Source organism: Micropterus salmoides, unplaced genomic scaffold, assembly GCF_014851395.1.
Source record: "Micropterus salmoides isolate LMB-PRFRI ecotype aquatic unplaced genomic scaffold, ASM1485139v1 Ms_hic_scaffold_3116, whole genome shotgun sequence".
Taxonomy (NCBI): Eukaryota; Metazoa; Chordata; class Actinopteri; order Centrarchiformes; family Centrarchidae; genus Micropterus; species Micropterus salmoides.
In genome coordinates, this window is record NW_024042392.1 from 4,168 (window position 1) to 30,220 (window position 26,053).

At 39.8% G+C, this 26,053-nt stretch overlaps 1 protein-coding gene across 1 annotated transcript; it reads right to left on the bottom strand.

The window, feature by feature from the left end:
• LOC119884051 (carabin-like) lies at positions 1-24,804 on the bottom strand (the record flags this gene model as incomplete). The annotated part of the gene is made up of 10 exons (XM_038694520.1): positions 24,568-24,804; positions 23,830-23,917; positions 23,616-23,723; positions 20,730-20,922; positions 20,230-20,355; positions 18,141-18,264; positions 17,731-17,800; positions 11,174-11,288; positions 10,141-10,258; positions 1-160 (listed from the first exon to the last, which is right to left on the bottom strand). Coding segments are annotated over exons 1-10 (1,245 nt in total), but the record flags the coding sequence as incomplete, so codon positions are not given.
• Positions 24,805-26,053: the final 1,249 nt, after the last annotated feature.

Below are 26,053 nucleotides of genomic sequence, written 5' to 3' on the forward strand. Positions count from 1 at the left end.
GAACAGCTGATTTGTGTGTGTGTCTGTGTTTGTTTGTGTTGTGGTACCTGCTTCGGGTACATTGTGGCACTCCTCCAACACCAGACTGTTCATACATTTAAGCTCCCAGTCTTGGACCTCAGTCTTCCACAGGGCAGGGACCAACACGGTGTACTGGGCCCTGCAGATGGAAGTGGGGTGTGGAGGATAGAGAGAGGGTGGGAAGAGTGGAGGAGGGGGGTATTAAAATGGCTACAGATTTCACAACATAAAAAGTTGAAGAAAAAAACCCAACAAAAACACACTTGAAAAACATTCGGGGGCATAATATGATTTCTGAATGAAATGTAAAAACTAGGGATGTGGATCGTTAATTTTTATTGATATCATTATCGAGACTGCTTAACAATCCGAGTCTTTATCGATACCACTATTGATATTTTACAATTACTTGGCAGCTCTTATCAAATGAAACAGTCCCTTCGCTCCTGGTTTCAATGGTAAACCACCACAAGAATGACAACTACAAACAAAAACACTATATGCTAAGGAGACACATTTTAATAAACATAAATCATAAAGTAACATTTGTATTTCAAACAAATGGCAAACTTATTAGCACATTTTAACAAACATGCAGACGTAGGCTGCTTGTGCGCAGTGGTTTATTTACGGCGTCAACTTCCACTGGAAGCCTCTCATTTCAGCATTTGAGCAGAGGCGCGTGTAGCCTGCCCCTCTCAGCGTGTGCTGAAAGTCTAGCTCCACCCACGTTGGTGACGGTTATAAGAAGAGAACCAACGGGCATGAGGTAGGCCTTTTAAATACAGGATTAGAATTTAATATTTTAAATACATGTTTCTAGAGCAGCAACTAAACTCAATATCTGACATCACAATACTGAGGTTCATGTTTAGAAAGAATACAAACTCAGACATCAGTCTGTATCAGTCCTTACTCCTCCTCTCTCTACTGCCATTTACTGCCTGCAGGTAACGTTATAGTGGATAGAAAAAGTCTATATACCCCTGTTAAAATGCCAGGTTTTTATGATGTAAAATAATGAGACAAAGATAAGTTATGTCAGAACTTTTTCCAAATTTAATGTGACGTATAATGTGACCAATTCAATTGAAAACAAAAACTGAAATCCTCCGAGGGGGGAAAAATTTAAATAAAAACCTTACAATAACTAATAATTCTAGGAGTCTATTAGCATGGCACATCTTGACGTGGCAATATTTGCCCACTCTTCTTTGCAAAAGCGCTCCAAATCTGTCAGATTGCGAGGACATCGCCTGTGCTCAGCCCTCTTCACCTCACCCCACAGATGTTCAATTGGATTCAGGTCTGGGCTCTGGCTGGGCCGTTCCAAAACATTGATCTTCTTCTGGTGAAGCCATGCTTTGTGGATTTGGATGTGTGCTTTGGGTCGTTGTCGTGCTGAAAGGTGAACTTCCTCTTCATCTTCAGCTTTCTAACCGACGCCTAAAGGTTTTGTGCCAAAATTGCCTGGTATTTGGAACTGGAACCACCCTGAATAAGGCCCGGTTCAAGCTGAAGAAAAACCGCCCCAAAGCATGATGCTGCCACCACCATGCTTCACTGTGGGTATGCTGTTCCTTGGGTGATGTCTAGTGTTGTTTTTCCGCCAAACATACCTTTTGGAATTATGGCCAAAAAGTTCTACCTTGGTTTCATCAGTCCATAACACATTTTCCCACATGCTTTTGGGAGACTTGATGTTTGTTTTTGCAAACTTCAGCCGGGCTTGGATGTTTTTCTTTGTAAGAAAAGGCTTCCGTCTTGCCACCCTACCCCATAGCCCATTCAGATGAAGAATACGGGAGATAGTTGTCACATGTACCACACAGCCAGTACTTGCCAGAAATACCTGCAGTTCCTTTAATGTTGCTGTAGGCCTCTTGGAAGCCTCCCTGACCAGTTTTCTTTTCATCTATTCATCAATTTTGGAGGGACATCCAGTTCTTGCTAAAGTCACTGTTGTGCCATATTTTCTCCACTTGATAATGACTGTCTTCACTGTGTTCCAGGGTATATCTAATGCTTTGGAAATTCTTTTGTACCCGTCTCCTGACTTATGTCTTTCAACAATGAGATCTCTCTGATGCTTTGAAAGCTTTCTGCGGACCATGGCTTTTGCTCGGAGATGCAAATAAGAAAATATCAGGAAAATCCTACTAGAACAGCTGAACTTTATTTCTGATTAATCAGAGTCACTCTAAATGATGGTAGGTGTGTAATGACTTCTATTTAACCTGAGTTTGAATGTGTGATTGGTTAATTCTGAACACAGCCACATCCCCAGTTATAAGAGGGTGTGCACACTTATGCAACCAGGTTATTGTAAGGTTTTTATTTTTCATTTTTCCCCCTCGAAGATTTCAGTTTGTTTTTCTATTGAATTGTTCACATTATAGGTCACATTAAAGGTGGAAAAAGTTCAGACATGATTCATCTTTGTCTCATTATTTTACATCATAAGAACCTGGCATTTTAACAGGGGTGTGCAGACTTTTTCTATCCACTGTAACTGGTAGAAGGAGAGACTGGGGACAGAGCAGTTTAAAGGAACTCTTTCTACAAGTACACAACACCATAGGTGTATTAGTAAAGTATTGTCTTTTTACTCACAAAGGTTTTATTGCACGTACTTACATGAACAAGAGTGGCTGTCGGCAACTCGAGTCACTTGAAGCTAACTTAACTTCACAGTCTCAACAACAAAGCGTCTCTCTTTCTGCTGGCCTCTAAACCGTCCCGGCCCCGTTTAATAGCACGTTTCGGTGCCATCACTAAATAACATTAGTTTGGATTAGTTTTTGGGTTTTGAGAAATTTGGAACCGGGTCCTTTTAGAACCAGGTATCAATCCTCATCCCTAGTGAAAACCAAAAAAAAAGTTTAGCATATTGTTTTAATTTGTTATAATATGCACTGACAGCTATTGCTGTTATTATCAGTCCCCAACAAGTCTGAATTGAACAAATCAAGTGGAGATCTTTCCTCTTTGTGTTTCCCCGGACAGAATTTCTATGCTGAGCCAGCGAGGAGGAAAAGAAAATAGGAATAAAAGAGGAAGAAACTTGTTTAAGTTTCTGAATGTATGAATTTACGAATGTGTTGTTGCACAGAATGAGGTCTGTCAAGTTTGTCCCCCTTCATTCACATTGAAATAGCTTTAGAAAAGGCCTTAATGGCCAATCTTAACTGTAGGAAAAAACGGGTTCAGTGTTCATTTTGTCACCTGCTTTTTGCTTTAAGCCAGACTTGAAAATGTGTGGAGCTATCCTTTCTGTATGCAGGTGAATATAATGCAACATTAACATGAGGTGAGAATGATGGAGGATCAGAGAAACTGATGAGGAAGAGAAGACAGAGACAGAGGGATATGTAATTGGGATAAATCACATGGCTGAGCTATCCATCCCAGCATAGAATGATAGATGGCCGTAGACAGCAACAGACAGAGTGCCTGGGAGAGAATGAAAATAGAACAATCATAGGTGAAGAGGAATGAAGGATGTGCACAAATTTCCTGATCGCAGCAAGCAATTCACAGATGCAGACATGTTACTGGTCAAAATCCAACATACACAAAACCAGTGGTTCTCAAAGTGGGGTCGGGGGACCCCCAGGGGTCCGCAGCAAAATGGTGACCAATTTCTTTTCACTATAATTCCATCCATAAGTACTACAGTTACAGAACGTATGACTATTTTGGTCATATGTTTGACACACTTTCTGTAATGAAATCTAAAAGCCACAATACTATCAGATGGGCCATCCTGAGACAAAATCTATTGAAATTGGGGTCCATGGCCTAATTTCTGTCAGTTAAGGTGTCCTTGATGTGAAAACATTTGAGAACCACTGCAGTAAACCATTTGTTAGTACATGCAGGCAACCGCTGGACAACTCTAGTCATCCAGCCTCTCTTTATTTTTGGACTATGCTGTATTTAAATCGGAATCATGAATCTAAATTTACCTTCAGTCCATTTCGTGGTTCCAGCTTTACAAATGTGAAGATTTGCTTCTTTTCTTTTGAATAACTTTAATTTACTGCTAATAATTATGAGGTTGGCTCTGGGTAACTGATGGCATTTCTCACTATTTTCCGAATATTTACAAATCAAAACTATTAATTGATTAATGGAGAAAATCTTTATTCTTAAAGGGAAATTTTGGTATTTTTAAACATGGGCTCTATAGGCCTATTCACATGCTTGTGGGTCGAAATGACTAGTACAAGTATATACAGCATGTAAGTAGCTTAACTTTAGGAAAGTAAAATACATCAAAGGCTATTCTGGCCATCTAACAGTTTGATTTCATTTTGTTTGCCTTTCGCATTTCATACGTGTCTGGTCAGTTAAAGTTGCCTAAAAAATGTCGCTTGTTGCTTCTCAGAATGATGAGGAATTACAAGGAATGTAACACTTTCAATTAGATTAATTTCTGGTCAGGTTAGTTAAAGATGCCTTAGAAAGTATAGGTTATAAGTCAGCCTATACTTAACACTTGGGCTGTTTCTCAATACCGAGTTCGCCAAGTTTGGATTTCTGTACTTTAAAGCTTGGACTTGGCAAGTTCGGCTCGGGAGTACAAACTCCAAGGAACGGGAGCACGCAGTCCGTCTTTCAGCAATTGGAACAACAGCGGACTTGATAATGGCTGGACCCGTTAGCGGGCGGGACCTCACATCTCCGAAAACGTTGTAGCAAATTTTAAAATCAGCTCTGTCTTGAGAAAACAACCACATATTTGTAGTTTAAACAACTAGCAACTAGCATAAAACACTCTTAAAACTACTATATGTGACACAAGAACAGCAGTATTATAAGTTACAGTTCTGAGTTTTCTCGTCCGACATATCCGCTTTTTGGCGGTGAAATGCATTCTGGGATATCTGGTGATCCGAAATCGACACAAGTCACCACCGATGCAGGCTCGGTAAAACGGACGGAGCGAGAACACCTCCGGGTATTGGACTGTACTTGGCTAGATGCGGACTTTTGAATTGGAACAGAACTTTGGCTGCGAATTATAACGTTTCACAAGTCCACAAGAACACAAGTACAGACAAGAACACAGATTGAGAAACAGCCTTGATCTTTTCTTTAGCATGCAGCAGTCTGTAAATCTTGCTATCCCTGAATTCTTTTTGAATCTGTGCACTTGATTGCACAACATCTCTTGACCACTATAGCAGAATTTTGTCCATGTCAACAAGACATTTTAAGTCTCTATAGTACCAAAGCCAGTGTTCTGTGCATATTTAAACAGTTCAAGTTTCTTGACTTGATCTGCTTAAATGTGTGCTTTGTACAGCTTAGAGGTAGGTCTACATTACAAGATGTTAAAACAGATCTGATTTCAAATGATCATCTGAAATCAATTTTCAGTTTGCTTAGGGAAAGACATGGACGTATTTAAGACAGCTAAATGGGAAGTAGAACAATCTACAATGCATATCATGTCAAAAGAATGAGCAACACAAGCAAGAGGGAACCACTGAGTGACCCTCAGTTTGAATGCTTATGGGAATTTTTAAATGGTTGAAAGAGAAGGGAAAAACTAAAGCAGAGACTTTACTGAAGCCAGCCTTGTCAGTGTGAAGTAAACAAATGATGTGTCAACCCCTCTAGCTGAACGAGGGTGTCAGTGTGTCAATGAGGATAAATGAATGAATGAAAAGAGGCATATAGAAGGAGAGGGGGGTGCAGAAAAGAGAAAATGAGAACACAGGGGAGGAGAGACAGCCCTTGGAGGTTTATGGGAATTGAGTTTTGCGAAGGAGGGGGTAAACAAAAGCGAAAGCGTTAGGACTGGTGGAGGGCATTACAACAAACAGTGTGTATTGGCAGTGAGAAGGAGAGGGTATAGAGGGGGGAGACAGACAGACAATGAAATATAGGTACTGAAAGTGATAGGAAAATAAGTCAGTAGAAGGGTTAGTGGAACTAATGAGTTGTTTTTTTTACCGCAATACAATACTTAGTCTATGTTTTCATCATCATCTTTAAAGAGGTTATATTCTGCTCATTTTCAGGTTCATAATTCTATTTAGGGGTTGTACCAGAACAGGTTTACATGGTTTCATTTTCAAAAAACACCATATTTTTTGTTATACTGGACATTGCTGCAGCACCTCTTTTCACCCTGTGTTGACCGCTCCGTTTTAGCTATGGAGTGAAGCATCTCACTTGAATTTGATCTATGTATGCGCAGAACCTAGGGAAGGAGTATTAGCCAATCAGAAGCAGAGTAGGGTGGGTCCTGACAAGCCAGTAACCAGGGCTTCAGCTGTACATGTTCCCGAACCAGCTTTGCAACCTAGACTGAAGCAAGAGTTTCAGAGTGGTAAGTTATTAATTTGTAACACTTTATGGATGATCTTTCATCCATAAAGTTTTAACTGAGCTCTGTCTCTACATCACAGTAACAACTTTATGTCCATTGACTGCCTGGAGTGTAGCTAACAATTGGGGTGGGGTAGAGGGGAGGCAGCACTGTGTGTGACAAGACGTCACACACAGTGCAGCTTAGTGTGGTTTTCCACCGGTGTTTTTGTGGCTGTGCCACTGTAGCTGCTAGACAAGAATTATGAAAAAATGGAAAATAATCAAAAATTTTTTTAACCAATATTGCCATTGAGATTTATTATGCGATTAATTTTTAAGCTCTTTACATCCTTATTCAAAATGGACAAGTAATAAATTAGTGTATAGTATGACCAACAAAATATTAATGATGCAAGAATTGCATGAATTATTATGAGCAGTGGTGGAGAAGAAGTATCAAATTATAATAAGAGAAAGATAATTTGAGAGTCATGTCATTAAATAATATGATATCATCAGGTCGGCCTACCTACAGACCACAAGAAAAACAAAGTTCACGACAGTGTGTTATACATTAAATGCTCAATACAAACCCACAGTTCAACCACCAATTAATGAGTCTATCTCAAAAACCTAAAAAAATACTCAGTTTGAGGTTCAACTGAAAAGTTGGCCAACAAAAATAAAACCAAGTGTTTTTATGCTTCAAGTGTTTAATAGACAACACTGGATTTGCATATATAAGTTTTGGACAAACTGAAATACCGAGCGGCTCTGTCTCTGCCAGTGCTCCCACTTCTGTCTTGTGTTTTATTCCCTTTGCAGGATGTCTGCAAGTAGAGATGGGGGGAGACATTTAAGCTGATGTTTTGCACCTGGGTAGGCTGGGCCTCGGTTACTTAAGCTAGCCCCTCATTCTGTGTCATTCTCTCAAACCATCATCATCTCCCTATTTGGTTTGGTTTTGCTGTTTGTTTGCCTTCACCACACATACATTCAACAATGCAACAACCACTGACTTACAGAATACAAACTATTACATTGTTATTAATCCAAAATATTGTTGAAATTACTTTAAACCCTGTGTGGCCTCCTCCTTTGTCTAGCGCACTGAGCCTGGGCTGTGGCAGACCTGATGATGGCACTAGACGGAAAGTTAAGGGTTCACCAAAGTGATTACAGTTCATTGTGAGTGGGACGTGAATGTGTGTACCACACTGTACGGCTATAGTAGTTAGTAGTTGGAATAGTTGCCGACACATGTCTGTCAAAACCACAAATGTCCACCTACTGGTGGCACTAGAGGAAAAGTCAAGAAATCACCAAAGTCGTTGTTTATACTCTGGGTACTCCATCCAATAGTTGTTGATATATTTCTGTCTAGACCAAAGTGGTGTACTGCTTAACCGACCAACCAACAGACAGGCTGACCCTAGATTAGGGCTGAACGATTAATTGTTTTCAAATCAACATTGCGATTTGAAAGAATGCGATTAGCTAATCGTGAAGACGGCGGTTAAATGTAGATTAGTTACACAGCCCGTTTTAAACACTTGTGCAGTTACAAATTTATTCCGTTGTCATTCTTGTGTGACAGATTTGTTAACTAATCACAAGTGCCATGCGCCACTGGACGTGTACATTTTACAACAACAAACAAAACTAGAGGAATACATGGGATAATGGCGGCAGGCGAACAGACACAGGAAGCGGTTTTTTTCCTGGCGTCAACTCACACTGAAGTGTTTCAGCAGTGGAGCGTTTAGCTACCCTACGTTGTTTATTTTGAAAATCGACCGGATTCTCTATGACGTTCTGTGTGACTTCCTGCCCGGTTCATCTGCTCTGTGCTGTTTGACGCAGCTTCCGTCAAAAATAGACAGTGAATATTGAACTTTAGCTAAATTAATTTTTTTTTTTTTTTAAATATCGCAAACCGAATTGTGATCGCAATATCTGGCAGAAAAATCGCAATTAGATTTTTTTCTCCCCCAAATTGTTCAGCCCTATCATAGATTCCCATACTGCATGGCTAAAATCACATTGGGGGAAAGGAACACCACCAAAGTGTTAGAATAAGAGACAGACAGGGTGTGAAGCTGCTCTTTCACTGGTGACGTAGGGTGTGCTGGGAGTCGTTGTTGCAACCTATGACTGAGGTGACAATCTGACTGACAGCTCAGTGTAGACAGAAAGACAAATGAGATGGATGAGCCTCTCAACCAGCCGTTAATCAGAATGGCCTATATGGCTGCATTACACCATTCACAGAGATCTTAAGGAAAATTAAGAGGGGTTGAAGATCTCTCCTCGCTCCCCTCCTTCATTTCTCCCTCTCTTTCTACCCCCCCTCCCCAAGAAGTGCACTGCCATTTTATTCTCTAGCTGCTTCTCTCTGACCCTTCATTCATCTTCCTTTCCCTCCTTTCCTTATCCCACTTGTTCTCTTCCCTTCTTTCTTCAACAGTATCTTCCCAGTGTAAGGGGATCCTGCCCTGGGAGACAGTCGGACCACTTAGTGTTGACTTCTGACCAGGCTTTCATAATGATGCCAAGCAGGCAACAAGGACTTCTCAATGTGACGTGATGGCAGGCTGCCCACTGAACACCAGAGCTAGAACAAAATGGGACTGTCAGTACTGTCCTTGATGCATGCATATACAAACAGAAGAAGGGGTTCACACATGGATCAAAATGTGCTGTTTCTTTCCTTGTAGCACAGAAAACACAGCTTAGAACCCACTTGTGCCATTGAGTGGTTATGAATGCTCCGTGTAAAATGTATGTAAAATAAAGCATTAAACAAATCAAATGGTCAGTTAAACGGTTGTTTAGCTGTTTCCCACAATAATCCTAAAGATTTGTCCTTCATAATTCACTTTGCAAATCATTGGTGCGTACCTAGCAAGCCTTCTCCCCCCTCTGCCTCATGATAAAGTGCTTTATCACTGCCTGTGACACAGCTACATTTATGGAAACTACTTGGCTGTGTAGCCTCCATTTATCCAGAGTCTACTGCACAGATCTTTGTCCAAGGTAAACAAACGTAGGTCAAAACAGAGGGACCTTTTCTACAATGAGAAGCACACAAGTATGAAATTTAAGTAGGTGAAGGGAGCTTATCTATTAAAACAAATATGATAAACTGGATTATAATAATCACTGTGCGACAGTCTGTCACACACACACAGTGGCAGTATACACAAACTCAGTGACCCTGCTGAGTTGCCATAACTACAGCTCCATGTCAACAAAACATGTCCGTCGGCATGTGACGTTTATATTCAGCACAGTGAGAGACAGACAGGGGGTTCAACTGAAAGCAGCGTGGGCTGCCATTGAAGAAACTAATTTAGCATAAAGGATGTTTAATCCAAACATGTACAAAAACAAGCACAGCAAAACAATGACACTCTACGTTTCCTGGAATGCTTGGTGTCTAAACATGTCCAGTCCTGATGAGCTGATTGATATTCATAAGCTGCCTGGGGTTTTATTTGGGACAAAGTCTAAAAACTGAGCTCACAGCTCTGAGAACTGTGCTGCACATTCTTCAGAAGGCTCATTCCTGGGGGTGGTCTGGAACAATATTCATGGATGTATGTCTCAGACAATATCACAATTTTTGCTAAATAAAATGTGGCTTATGAACAGTGGCACACGTGAGGATGAAAATGCTAAATGTTATAAGCCACTCAGAAGATATGTCTTTCTGTCAGCACAGACTCAACACTATGTCACTCCAGATAGTGTGCATTAATGATGCTGTCCCATGATCAACTTCACTTTACTTACACATCAACAGGTACCCTCAACATCAGGGGTAACACTGCTCCCTCATCATTCAGGTCCATCAGTCGAGGCTCCAGGAGCTCAATGATGGTCAGAGCAGTGCGGAACACAGCTGACAGGCCTGGGGAGATAATGCAAAATCACTGCTGTTACATACATCAATGCTTTGTTAATATAAAGTAGGTGTAAAAGAGATAAGATGAAAAGCAATTAATGAGTGACATATCAACAGATTACACCAGTCCAAATAGCCCACTAATATTTTCACTGACACAGGAAGTGACACAGATGAAGTTTGCCCATATTAATAAAACAAAAAGTCACAGAAAAGAGGTATTGTCTTTAGGGTTGGGGTGTGTCGTGGGCGCGCACATGCGTTGGGGGGTAGAAGTCGTCTTATGTGCATACATGTGTTTTCGCACAAACTTCACTTGGTAAAAAAAAAATTGGTAGACTATTAACTTACGTTACAAGTAGCAGTGGATATTTTACGCACGGACCAGGTAAAGCAGTATTGAACACACAGGGTGCAGATGTTGGTTTCAGTTGTCATTAATAAGCCGACGTGCGGCTCACCTGCTGCCGTGGTAACGGATCGCCGGTGGAAATACACGGAAAAAAGATGATTTCTCAGTCTTTTAGGCAACTTTATAAAACATACTGCTGACGGAGAAAATGGAGCAGACGGGGGGACAGAGACAGAGAGAGGCGGGGCAAGCCACTCACACACACCTACATTTGAGGTGTAGGTGTGTGTGAGTGTGTCAGGCATGTGGAGAAGAGAATTCTGAGGCAGGTGCAAAGCACACTTAAAAACAATAATAAGAATGTATGTAGTCATTAAAAGCTGCTTTCACAGGGTGGTGAAAATTTGTCTATCGGCCCAACCCTAATTGTCTTGTTGTATTGTCTAAAAACTACTGTCTTGGACATTAAAGACAATTTATTACAACTACTGTATTGCTCCCTCCCAACTGAGTGAATGTGAGAAAGTGAACATGCGTACACACACACACACACACACACACACTCATACCGTGCAGAATGACGAGATCCCAGACAGCCAGGACAGAGTCCCAGCAGGGCAGGGAAGTGAAGAGAGTGAGGAACCATGGCATCACAAAGTGGACTGATAAGACTCCCACTGACTCCTGCGGGGAGGTTGGGAAAACAGGGAGGGTTGATTTGGCATCAGCAAACAATGTATTCAAGACTTGTTTCCCTGCCAATTTCTGTCAGCTATTCTCCTTTACTGACCCACTAACTGAAACATCCATCCACGACGTATGCAACTTAGTTAATGTTGAAACGTTAATGTTGGTTTAATGAGTTTCCTAAATTGAATTTCTTTAATGGTGTTACTAATGCACAACCATCAGCTTCCCAGCATCTGAGGAACAATGCATTTGTAATTTGTAACACATTCTGGTGTGTCATGTTCACTGCTCGTTACTGTGGACACTTCCTACACAATAATATTATTATGTATCTTTCATGTTTAGTACAAGTACAAAAATCTGTTTACAGCTTACTTGCCTTAACTCTGCTGAACAGCTGTATTACAAAGGAAATGCTGACCACTGATCTCTAATAGTTTTTTTTCTGTAAGGGAGTAAAACTATTGTGTCTACAATAAGCCCCTGCGGTGTGTGTATGTGTGTGTTGGCTCCAAATGGGCAGCTTTCCTCCCAGACCTGCTGAGTCGACGTGAAGTATAACAATATCTTCAAAGACACTTAAGCAGCACAAACAGTAGCAGTGAATGCATCAGAGTGTGCAAACACACACACACACACACTTCGATTTTAAACAGAAGAGAACCAAGTTGCAACTTTAACATGGCTAAGAAGTATGCTCAGAAGAATGCTGGCTATTTTCAAAACCGTTACTGAGAAAACACTAGCTTTATGAGGCTGTGCTTAAGCACAGTGGTACTTTTGAGCTAAATCTTGACTTAAGCATGCTAACATGCTCACAATGACAATGCTAACACACTGATGATAAGCAGGTTTACTGTGGTCACCTTAGTTTAGAATGAAAGCCTTCTAGCATTTGGGAATTAGCATGAGACAAAGTACAGCTGATGAGGATGGGAATGTCATTTGTCAAGCTTTTGGACAAATTTGACCTGATGAGTAAGTCGCTAAATGAATAAATGTAAATATGATGATAGTGCTAAATGAAAAGTTAAGAGATATTACAATTCATCCTGTGGTGGACAAAAATGCCTGTACAAAATATTATGCAGTGTTTCCCACATATAGAATTTACTTGGGCGGGCCGACCCCTTTAACATTTTTCAGAGAAACACAGAGAGAGATCTGTTATGTCATAAGACGCAGACACCAGGGTTGGGTATATATATAAGGTAACCAGTAACCTTAAAGTGATACTGATACCAATTGATTACTTCATTCAATACCTTGCATAAAATGCCACCTGTTGAAGCCATAGTAGTTGATTGGTAGCCAATTATTATTTTTATTGTTGTCATCGACATGCAAGGTGATGTATTTTCTTTTCTTGTTTCAAATAACTGTTAAATAAAAATATTGGCAAATTGTATGAGATCGCTCCTCCTCCTAATTAGGCTAATTAGTATTAGCCTATAAATGGAAAAGACTACAGTTTGGAAGTTTTTTAAATGTTTGAATGAGAGAGGAGGAGTGAAATAATTTACTGGCCAAATAAGTTGTGGGAAACAAATATAAGGTGTTTTTTTGATGTGCTGAAAGTATAGTACGGGTGCTCCGATCAATGGGTCACCGATCGTAAAACGCTGCTGTGGACGGAGAAGATCGTATTCAATATAAAACTGTTTTAAAAAAAAACAGTTGTGGGGATGTAGCCTAACATTACCCTACTCCTCTCTCTACTCCTCTCATGTCAGCCCTCCCGTTTTCCACAGGATTCTCCCATATTTTTCCGTTCTCACCTGGTATCCTCCTGTTTCAATGTTTCCCCGTAAATCTCCCGTCTTTTTAACTTTTATAAATTCAAATAAAAACCTGCTGGCCGTATTTAAAGTGTTTGCTTCTCTCTCCTCTGGTAAGGCCTGTGGCAGAAAGCCTATGTAAAAGATGCAGACTTCTTGCACAAAGATTTAATAAATGAAAACAACCCACTGAAATAATACTAGGCCAATAAATAAACCATAAGAAATTATAATGAATATAGTAACTAAAAGTAATATTAACAATATACTAACAGTATAATATGGAATTAACATTGTACTGTTATTTATTTAAATTTCCCTTATTTTCAAAATTCATTGATGACAGTTAAGACTCCTCTCTGTAGCCCACTCTCCCTCTCTCTGCTTGTCTCTCTCTCCCCTAAAGCCCACAGAACCTGCCTGCGCTTTCCACAACAAAAAGCGTCTACTTCAGAGTTTATCATGGACTCAGGGTTAGGGCCTGTGCTCCTTTACCTCCTAAATATTTTGGCTGCAGCCTTCTTAGTTGAAGTAAATTTCTAAAGATTGTATTTGTTAAGCTATAAGATGGTCGCAGTAACCAGGCAAAGGCTTTTATGGTTTAAGTCTCTAAGACAGAGGGAGCGGAATTTGTTGCCCATGTTTCCTGGAAATAAAATTAACAGTTGTCATTTCATGATACTTTATAATCTGTTAATTTTAATACTCAATACATTGCTTTTAGGACTTATACAGTATACTGTATATTTATTTATTAATGCTACAAGATAAATAAAAAGCTTAAAATATACCCAGTGATCGGTGATCAGCCCAAAAAATAATGATCGGAGCACCTCTAGTAAACAACGGAGCAGATGGAGGCTACGTGAGTAAAATCAGCTGATCTCTGCTGATGGAACACAAGTGATGTAAATAGCAAATAAAAATGTACAGAGAAGTGTTAAATGACACTAGAAGATGAAACCAACGGAAAGCCAAGCTTGTGGTGATAAACTTGCAACAGTGACGAACATGCCTGAGACCGCAGCCGACGGTGAGCGGCTGTTAAATTCATGCATAGACTCGCCACGAGCAGGCCTTTTTTTTTAAAAACACAGTTTATGGTGCAGTCTCGTAAGAAAAAAAAAAACAGGACCGGCCTGTGGCATAGGCGACATAGGCTGTTGCCTAGGGCGCAAAATGTCAGGGGGCGCCACAAGAGAACGTTTTCGACTTTGCACAAATCACCTCTGACACCGGCATAGTCCAGACAGTTGTGACTAGTCGTGTCCTTGTGTAGCGTTTTGCAATATAAACATCTAAAACCTGAGGCACAGCCTGGACTGTGAGCTGCACTTTAGCGGAGCTGCTGAAGTTGACGCGTGTGGATTTGAGTTTTTTTTCAGTTGGTTTCGGTTTCACATCCAACATGCCAAAATAGTCTAAAGGGGATAATTCCATTGGAGCAAAAAGTAATATAGATTAAGTCTCATCAAATGATGACGTTATATTATGTCTTTTTTCTGGACATGTCAGAGAACACAGATGTGGGAGAGATTCTGAATGTGCAGAACATTTTAAACATGAGCAAAAAACCTGCTTAAACACGGCAGGTTTTTGTATTGAAGAATCCAAGAATTTATGACTTTAATTCATTAATTTAATAGACTTTGTTATAAGTTATTTGAGGTGAAAAGGTGCCGCATGCACATCCCCATGCAAAAGACACAAAAGAGGAGGGAAGACTGAATCATGCCTGCATGTGTGCTGACTCAGCAGGGATTTTATTAAATTAGAAAAGTTGCTCTACAGGAGAAATATATTTAAAAGCAATCGCGACAGAATGCCTGAAAGCCTTACTGCATTATATTCTATTAATGTTGTATATTTTGAACTGTCACCTGCTGCCTGAATTTTGTGTCTCTTTACATAAATTAAGACATTTCCACCATAACTTGAGGCAGAAAAGGCAGACACCCCCCCTCCACCATTGAAACTAAAACAATGCTGTTACATTTCAGGAGATCTACCCCATAATGTAAGAAAACAGTTGCTGGGTTGACTCACAGTTTAGGAGGAACACATATAGGTTTGGTCTCCTAATTTAGGCTATGCTGTTGAGGTTGACAAGTATGCTGATCACCCTTACTATGATGACCATAATTTCTGACTTGGCTGTTCATCAATACATGCTAAAATAGTGAGTTTGGCTGCTGAACGTTTAAAACATAATTCTTGAGGATAGGGTAGCGATGACCCCCAACCCCTGAGGGGGACTTTTAAGGGTTGGGCATAGGGGGGCACTAATTTAAAATCTCGCCTAGGTCTCCAACATTGTCAGGGCAGGCCCTGAAAAAAAAAATACATGCTCCTCTCTTTCTTTCAGTGTGTTGTTTGCGTGTTTGGCTGCAAGCAAAACCATACAAATAGCAATTTTTTGCCGCAATCTGTTTACAAAAAGTAGGCCTAGGTATCGATTGAAGCACTGGTTTGACTGGAGATGTTTCGATTCTACTGGATACTGGGCTGTTTCAGTCGATACCATAAAGGTATTGAGTAGCGATACTCATCCTGAGCGGACACTGGATATTTTACAAGCATGGACAAGGACGTTGGTTTCGACATTAACAAGCCTCCTATGCGTTTGGCGCACCTGCAGCTGAAAACAGAATCATGGGTAGAAATCGCAAGTTCTGTGTCATTTCGGCATCTTCATAAAACATGAGGGAGAGAGACAGGAAGGGAAGCCGCTGGTTTGCAGCAGAGGTGTAGGTGTGTGAGGAAAAGAGAGCACATTGAAGTAGGCTAGTGAGTAAACTAAAATAAAGGGGAGAATGAAATAGAATTAAATTGGTTAAATAAGAAATAACCTAACCTACTAAAAATAGAAATATACCCCCGCTAACCCCAACATTGAAATTTCAGCCACTAAACAGCTTTAGGCTACACTAGTGGGTCTCTAACGGGGGTGTGGATCAACAGTGGGAAAATATAGAGTTGGACTAAACTGAATAAACAGGATTTATGTAGGGATATAAAAGAGAACAACAAAAAAAACCAGATTGCTGATCTCAATCTTTTCTTTTATTTCAATCAAATTAAATTGGGCTCCTTTTTTTATGTTGCTCCCCCAATATTGTTCATGATTGATAAGCACTCAATCTGTTTACGCGTGGTGGGTGCGGGGGTGGGGTATGAATGTGAAGGCTTGTGAAGGGAGGAATGAGACCCACTGTGCTACACAGGACAGGGAGCTTAGATTTAAACAAAACATTTTTTGGTAAATGATAGAATTAGGTGGTCTTACAATAACACAGTTCAACATCGGAGTCAAGACACCAGAGGTAAAATACATAAAATACCAGAATAGACGTCTCAAAATTCTCTTCATTTTTCTTAAATAAAGAACATAAACACTTTCCTATTAAGGGAATTAACACTTTACTGTATGAACAGATTTATTTTCATGTCAGACACATTAATAAACAGCAGCAAAGAGTTTGCTATGTAAACCCACCAGCATCTAACAGCACAATAGACTAACCTGCTAACTAACTATACTAACAGCCTCCAGATAATGTCCCATGAGATGTCCCACAGCGGGAATTAAATAAATACAAACACTCAGCCTCACAAGTACATCATCATTAAAAAAACATATCTGAAACAAAACAAAATCAACATTTTTGCATAGTTGATTAAAATATTGATTTAGATCATAAATAGTCTGTAATCCATGCAAAATAAAGTACGAGGATTTCTCTCCTCTTTTTCCATGCTTTAGAAATATTTTAGAATTTTTTTTCTACCACCGAACGGCAATACATAAACTTTTTTGGTAGCGTGAGTTTTCTTTGAGAAATATATTCATAAAATGCAAAAATATTATCAAAAAAGGTTTTTAATTAAAGCTCCGTCCTCAATTCTGATCAAATCTAAATCTGCAACATGAACTTCATTAATCATGTTTGTCGCAAACCATGACATAAAGGACAGCACAGAAATAATGAATTTTAATTTTCCACCTTGTTCAGATCAGTGTTCAAAGAATCTTTCACTTTCAATATGTAATGGCAATATAGGCTAACCCATCTCATCTGTGACCAGTTACTTTTAGACAAATTAAACTAATATTTCACATTTACAATCTTTCTTCCTTTTTGTTTTTGCCAGATTTCTTCTCCCCATGTTTGTATACATTTAGCCCTGACATGGTGGTATCTGAACTCCTGCACTTAGTGAAAATAGTTCAGTAACAGTAGGGACAGAGGGAGAAAATTACACAGCTGTAGGCTTGTGCCCCCCTCGTGACTGACTGAATGACAGAAGAGGCCCAGTTGATGATGGATACATTACAGTGGCCTCTCCCTCGCAGATGAACTACTCATCGCCATGCCATATCTGGCCTGAAACACAAATACACGCACACACATGCACGCACGCACACGCATGTTCAAGACCATTCATGTCATCGTTTTTAAAAGCATTTTCCCTTTGAGAGTCTCAAAAAAGTCCAGTACAAACAGAAGCACTATACTTTCCTCCTAGTTTTCAGTGTCCGCTCTCGAGCAGTACCACAGTAAAGTGAATACCGTGTCATTTGACAGAGAATTTCTTCTACGTACAAATCCAGAGAGTGAAAATCTGACCTGAAATGTAATCCAAAAGCACTCACTCACCATGTGCTGAGAGAGCTGTGGCTTCCTGTGTTTCAGGAACTGGTCAAACACCTTCACCTGATGCTGGACCCTGATTAGACCAAGAATAACAGCCTTGTTTAGTTTTGTGTAGCTGTGCCACAGATCACCAAGCCCAGGAAAACAGCAACAGAATTTGGCAATTATATAGGAATTTTGTTTCAGGGACCACCTTGGCCGATTTTCAGATGCATCTGCAGAAAGTCAGTATATTGGGAATTTAAAACATTAATATACTGCATAGTATTATTTGACCATACACACATGACACCAAGAGAGTATTATTTGTTATTGGTGTTGTATTATTAGTTTAGATTATTTGGAGTATATTTTTATTCTGTGTGCATTCAGTTTATAGTTTTATTTATTATATAGTTTGAGCCCATTCTTACTTGGTGAGGTTGAGGTCAAACAGTTCTGCCAGATATTTGGGTTTGTCCAACAAGGCTGTCAGAGCCCAAAACGCCTCCTCCTCTCCCAACTGCATCAGCAGCACCGCAGCTATGTAGGACATCCCTGTGAGAAACACACACACACACACAAAGATTTTTTTAAATGCTGCATTTCCTACGGTATGGAATGTAGGGGTGGGAATCTCTAGGCACCTCATGATTCGATTACGATTCAGAGGGCTGCGATTCGATTATAAAAAACGATTATCGATGCATCTTGATGCATCATTTTTTTCTATACAGGATCCCTGGATAATTACTAAGCATTTAATTTGCGCATTAAAATCCAAAAGAAACATCTCCTAATTAGCTTAAAAGGACTAGTTTGCATCCCTAATTTACTTTATAAACCTCAGCTCCATGGTCCTTCATTTCTTTAACAACCAGCTGTCAGACTCCTCTGAAAACTGAAAAATAATAATCAGGATGTACAGTATGTGTACAGGATAGAGCTGTACACCAGTTTTGTCTAAGCTTGTACCAGATGTTCTTAACCCTTGACTAGTAGGTTACTTAGTACTGACATACAGCCAATGATTAATATTACTTCATTACTAATTTAGCGAACATTACATAAATAAATAAATATTTTTAGCGCCTTTCACAGGACCCAAGGACGCTTTACACATAGTTACAGTGACAGAAGGACGAAAAGTCATTCAGGAGTGAATGCCTTGGTAAAGAGCTTGGTTTTTAGTAGATTTTTTAAAGTGTCCAGACAGGGAGAATTTTGGATCTCTATGGGGATGAGTTCCAGAGGGTGAGGGCTGTGATGCTGAAGGCCCAAAGAGAGCAGGCCCTTGTACAGGGGAGATGTTAGCTAGTGCTGAAAGCCTTCACTTTTCCAGCCGCTGGGGAAACTAGAGACTTTCATTAACTTTTATTGACACACAGTGACCTACGCTGCACGTTTACCACCAGACAGAAAGTTACTGCTAATATATTTCTCCGCTAACTTTCAGCGTCGTGTTCTGCCACTCTCTCTCTCTCATTCGTTTGGCCTCACACACACAAGATACACGGAGAGCTGCCGAGCATCACCATGCTCACAGTGTGTGATTCATAATCTTCCACGTCCGCATCGCGATGCATCTAAGAATCGATTAATTCTCCCACCCCTAAGGGAATGGGTGTTTGATGCACTACATTACAGAGCGAAATCGCAGCCTTTGCGATTAGAAAATCTCGTTTTATCATATTGCGATAATATTGCAAATGCAATTAATCGTTCAGGCCTAGTATAGATAAAGAACAGAACAAATAAATAGTATCAATAAATGTATTAATAAAATCCTAATATCAAATAAATACAATATAAATGTCAGCCGGTAAAGACAAACTTTATTTATCAATCATAGTTAACAAGTTTTGTGTTGGAGTTATATCGGTTCCAAATATCTGTCTAATTGGTTACTAATAATATCGGGATCGGCCCGGAAAAAAACATATCGTCGATCTCTACTGCGGTTGACAATAACCAGAGATCGTACATGGTGAAAACAACCTTTTCTGATCTTAACCTAATATTTTAAGAGGTAAATGGGAATAAACACTAAAGAGCTGCTGAGAATCCATAGTTCCAACAAAAAAAAGAAGAAATGCTTGTACTGCTAATGATAGTTTAACATATCCAATTCTCACCTTTTTCAAATATTTTAAATACATCCAAATACACCTTAATACATAATGGCATAGAAAATGTCTGGTTAATAATGTTAAAAAGACTTTCATGAGAGAAGGGTATAATGCAGTAACTCGTTCTATTATAGTCCTCTGCTTCCATCAAGTGGTCACATTATGTATTGCGGACTTCATTAAACTACTGAAAAAGTGTGGGACGACTGAAACACTGTGTTACACTCTAATGACAAGACACGTCTCCCCCGTTGGCATCCAGAATGAGACCTGATAATAATCACTTCAATGTTATTTGCTGGGAAGCAAAGAAAGAGGAGCACTTTACACTGTTTTCAGATAATATGTGTTGTATGAATGAAAATAGTAACATTCCAGTCATTCAGACCATTACCTTGGCTGTATCCAACCTGTGGGCTGTATTTGGCGTACGCAATGAGGACTCTGAAGAGTTTTGCTTGACCCTCAATGGCCTCTGGACTCTCCCCCATCAGAGAGCGGTGGGTCGGAAAGGAACGCTCTATGGAACAGACCAAATTAATTAAATTAATACTGTATGAAGTATGCCTCTATTTCCTCTCCAACAAGAGACCTAAAGTCTGCTTGTACCTGGTGCTCCCAGAGATTCTGTGTCTCTTTTTCATTTACCTTCATTTCTTAAGCCGTGCTCTGGTCACTTCATATCTTCAACCCTAACCCTAGACGGGGTGCACTAAAAGAGGCGCATTGTGTGATGAAGAGTGAAGTATCTAATAGCAAAAGTCAACATTTACCTATTTTAAAACATTTTAAAAGGACTGATTAACCTGTTTTAAAGTCCTGAAAACTAGTCAAAATATCACTTCTCAACAGAAAACAAACTAAGCCTATAAGCCCTCATTCCCCTGAACTCACGTAAGTCCAGGGCGATCTGTCTGAAGAGCGTGATGTCGTCTACAGAGTATCTGGGCTTGGGGCAGCTGGAGGGTTGCTGATGGTTCAGACCCAGATCATTTTGGGTGTCACTCAGTGTGGCAATTGCCGACAAGATGCCGTACTCACTGACGCCCAAGTCCACCAGGGGGCCTCGCACCTCTGACAAGCATTTCTGTTGGAGAAAGCCCAACACATTCCATAGTTAGAAATCAATCAATAACATTTCTGCTGTGAATGAATGACAGAGCAAGGGGCGGGATTATCAACCAGATTTAGTCATACAGTAAATAAATTTAAAGCCAACCTGGATTAGTTCAACTACTATAAAACCATGGTTACGGGTAGTGATGGGAGGGGGAAAGCTTTGAGCCAAAATGGCGACATCTCCTTGCCAACTCTTGGTGTTGCATTTATAGGAAGGATTCAATCCAAGACACATGATAAAACTGTGGGCCAGAACACAAGTGGTCTCATTGCTGCCTTTATTGATATTTGTTTTCAATAAAAGTCATTATATAAAGGCACCATCCAAAGAGGGTCTAAAGCTCTGCCTTTAAACACTGTGGGAGATTCAAAACCAGCGCAGTATCTGAAAGGTTGATACTGTATCAAGTAGTTTGCTTCAAGTGCAACATCATACTTTTGGGAATTTCCTCTCGTTTCATTAGTCACTAAATCACATTCTCCAGTTCATTTCAATAGATAGACAGATAGATATTTATTAGTCCTTTCAGAAATTCATAGTGTGTCATACAGCAAAAATCAGACCAACAACAAACAAACACCCAGACAACTGCATTACCAACACAAACCCAAGCGCTTAACAAATTATACTAAGGTGCACCCCCCCCCGACACCCAGAGACACAAATGACCTGCGGGCCTGGTTGGTTTGGAGAGATGGCACCCCTATACCATCTGCCTGATGGTACAGCTCATACTGGCCAAACAGGGGATGTGATACATCTCTAATAATCGCCTATCCCTTCCTCACCAATCAGGACTCGCAGGTCGTCGTCATGCTAGTTTGCTGTTCTCCAGCAATCTTACTGGACATATTAACTATCTTATGCAGTTTATTTTTATTATTCACTGACAATGTAAAATACCAGGCAATGGAACAAAAAGTTAATATGCTTTCCACAAAGGAGCGATAGAAGAGGACCAATATATCTCTGTCCACACAAAACAGTCTCAGCTTCCACTTAAAATACTGTATAGATACTGCAGCCCTTATAAACCACATCTGTATTAAAATACCATGACAGTTTAGAATCAATCATTGTTCCTAAGTATAATCATCTACCATTTCAATACTCTCTCCATCCATAGTAATTGGTTGGTGGGTGTTGTTAACATTTCTGAAATAAAAAATTATATATTTTGTTTTCTTGGTGTTCACCAGAAGAAAACTTGCCCTACACCACCCCACAAACTGCTCAACCCATCCCCCATAGCTGGGTTCCTCGTCTTCTTTAATCAAACCAACGACTGCTTTACTGTCAACAAATTTAACAGTAACATGCTCAGATGTGTTGCTTCTACATTTATTTGTATAAAGGGTAAATAAGACTGGGGAAATAGTGCTCCCTTGTGGAGTCCCTGTGTTAGTAATAAAAGGAGAAGACACTGCCTCATTTACTCTGACACTCTAACCATCTGATGATGTGACCATTTACCCCTAACTGCAGAAGTCTCTCCATCATAATACGGGGTCTAATGTAGTAAATGCAGATGAAAAATCTACAAGAACACAAACATATCGATTAGGCCGTTCAAGATGACAATAAATATTATGCAGCATGAACAAAAGAGCATCCTCTGTGCCCCTCTCCTTCCTATATGCATATTCCACTAGGTCCAATTTATGTTGCACTACCTTAAGGACATGGTTTAAGACAATCCTCTCAAGACTCTTCATTACAACTGATGTTAAGCAACTGGTGGATAATCATTTAAGACAGATGGTTTTGACATTTTTGGTTGTGGCACTATGAGTGAAGTTTCCTTGCCCTGGGAATCTGGTGTGAATCCAGGGCCATTTGAAAAAGCTGTCTAAACACAGGGCTAAGTTGTTCTCCTTCAGAACCCTACCTCTGATCCTGTCCGGCCCAGCTGCCTTTTGTGGATTGATCTTTTTAAAGATTTTTGACTGTGTGACTGTAGTGGAGAAAGCCTTTTGCTGAGGTGGTGGTCTGCTGAGGCTGCTCCGCCGTGTAACCGCGTATGTTCAGAGTTCGAATCTGAGTCAGCTCTAACATCAAACCAACTCTAACACTTCAACAACAACTAGCAACATATTCAAGATGCAAAGTTGCACTGAAAAGAAGATAGATTGCATGCTGTGTTTAAACCCAGTGAGTGGGTAAGGGGAGAGCAACAGGTTTAAAAGCAGTGACTTTAAAGAGTGTTACTGAGTGAAACTCTGTAGCTGTGACTTCGGGCATGTTCACAATGGTGTAACAGAGACACTGCACTGCTTGTCGTCATAGAAACACATTTATTGCACCTTCAGTAATATTGGCTGCCTTCTCTTCAACACACAGCTCCGGAGCAAAGTGCTGATAGGCTATTAATCACGCCGTGTAACCAATCAGATAGTGATGTGGGCGGGACATTGAGCAAATAAATAAATAAATAAAATTATATATATAAACCTAGAAAGAGAGGGGGTTTGGGGGTGCAGCAACCCGGTCAAGATGTAGAAGGGAAAATTTGGAAACAAAATCTGGTGGCACTGATGAAAAGATATTTTTGTTTACACTCACAACCTCAAAGCTTCATTTTTGCAATACTATAGTATGCAACAGTACTCATAAGTATGGCATAAGTCGGTCTTACCAATAGGCGTCTCATTGTATTTTACCTGGTAGTTGAAGTCACTGTTTTCTCTCAGACTGTCAATGGCGAGAAGACATTTCCACACTCTACCTCGGAGGCTTGGAGGAATACCCATCCGGATAAATCGCTCAATCTGAAAACACAGCAAGAGTGTGAGGGAAAACAAGGTGCATGATTACAATTTCTGCATGGTAAAAACACAAGGGTAGATTATTGACAATACCTTCTTTGAGTCTCACCTGGCTCTTGCAGATAAAGCTGGCTCCATTCCAGTAGCTGAGCAGCTCACACAGCTCTTTGACCCTCACTGAGCTCAGCTTGGGGTAGCTGACAGAGACAACAGAACATGGTGAGCTTCGACTGATTCATCAGTTTCTGGAATCAGGCTGATACTGGCATTTTCTATAAAAGAAAACACTGGCATTTGAGTGTTCAACTTCTGATTCAAAGTAAGATGGTCATCACAGCCAGTCTGAGTTAATGTGTCTATGCTGGTGTGGTCCTGTATTTATGAGAGAGGGTCTTTCTAATGTTTTTAATTAAGTGAAATCATTCAGGTGTGGTGTGTGGGGATTGGTTAACAGTATAAACAACCTACAGTTATACTGCTGGAAGGTTTGTCCATTCTGACATGAAGGCACTAATTCAGCATCTTTTTTTATGTATTTTTATTTTATTTTTGGTCCCCATTAATGTAGTCGGTCCTACAAAATATGTCATATATTCCTAAGCTAAATTTCTCACGTTGAGCTCATTCTTCACAGGACAGCAATTACACTTAAAATGACACAGCAGTCTAATATAAATTTAATTTTTCTAACAGCTAACGTTAACTATTAACCTGTTTACAAGATTTTGCATAAAAGCGCGCAAAGTTCATCTAACTGTCGATTCGATTCAAGATAACGTTCACTAAAATCTAACGGCAAACTAGTTTTCAGGAGCGGTGTTAACGTTAACTTTACCCTGCCCCGCACCTGTAATCATGACATCGGTGATGAAGTTTTTGGTCCTTTCGTTTGGTGAGAGCAAAGCCGAATTCATCACAACGCAAATTATCACTGCGTCGTCTAGTTGTAGAGCTTCTTCTACTGGCGTTACTACTTGTTCTCTTCCTCATAGTTATATAAAAAACAAACAAACAGTTATTTAAACACTTTTCCGCCCGTTTCAAAAATCCCAGCAGTCAGTCAACAACAATGCCCCGGTCAGTGAGTCGTTGCTGTCAAACTCAACGGTCACACTCGGCCCGCCCCTTTCTTACGTCACTGTCAACTGAAAATGGGCGGGATGAGTCAGAGGTTTAAACAAAGCAGAGGGGATTTCTGTTGCAGCTGCACAGTCACTGGACAGCGAATAGAAAGCGAAGTATGGGGGTAGTTATGTTTCAATATTATTTGTGGAATTTGTTTTCTATTTGCAAAATATAGAAATAATAAAAATATCTGTGAATATATTTAATAGTTTACACATAAATTAACCACATTTGTGAATATCTTCATTAACATTTACAACTTTCAAACAGGCATTTGTTTTCTATTTGCAAAATATTTTTGTAAGTGTTTTATATTTACCGATTACATTTACACACAGATCTCATCTGTTCACACAAATAATATTGAAACATAACTACCCCCATATTTATCACTTATGACAAATTTCGTAGCTATTTATCATTACTGCTCTCCATATCATAATACAGTGTATAAGAAGGACCTTGTGTTGCATAATGATAAATAAACCACCTTGTTAGAGATGTAAGTTAAAACTTCCAAACAATCTCACATCTGTTCTTTCATTTATGTTTTATAAGACACAATTCAGTGACTACTTAACATTAGTTCCCAGCAGAACTCAGGTAGGTCTGCATGTACTTTTTAAAGGGAATGAACTATAAACAGCTATTAGCTAAAATGATTTAATTCCTCTTTCAGATTATGCCATTACCTCTGTTCTGTCTCTTGATTCTTGGTTGTCTGGCTCTATTGTATGCTGGTTGTATGGTTGCCTGACTATGAAAGGTTTTTTCTTCTCCGGTCTAGCTTTAAAAAGAGATATTGATCTAAATGGGACAACCTGATTAAAGTTTAGTAACTTTACAGAAGGAATTCAATTTAATGAAAGCTTTCACATACACTGCTAACACACACACACACACACACACACACACTATATGCACACTCACTGAGAACTTTCAAGGACACTACTTTATACTAACATACATCAGTATCTATGGAATCCTTTCTCATAATAATGTCTTAGTATCACAAAATAATGAGACAGGCGACTAAGTCTTTATTTAGAGAAAGTTTCTCATCATCATTTGACCAAACTGGTCTGGGGACTCCCAGACTGCAGGTTTAACAGGGCAAGAAGGAGGAGAGGTAAACGATGAAAACTCAACAACATTTGGCCGTACTTCATATCTTCGGGAATGTGAGGAGAACAGCACTGTAGACAGAG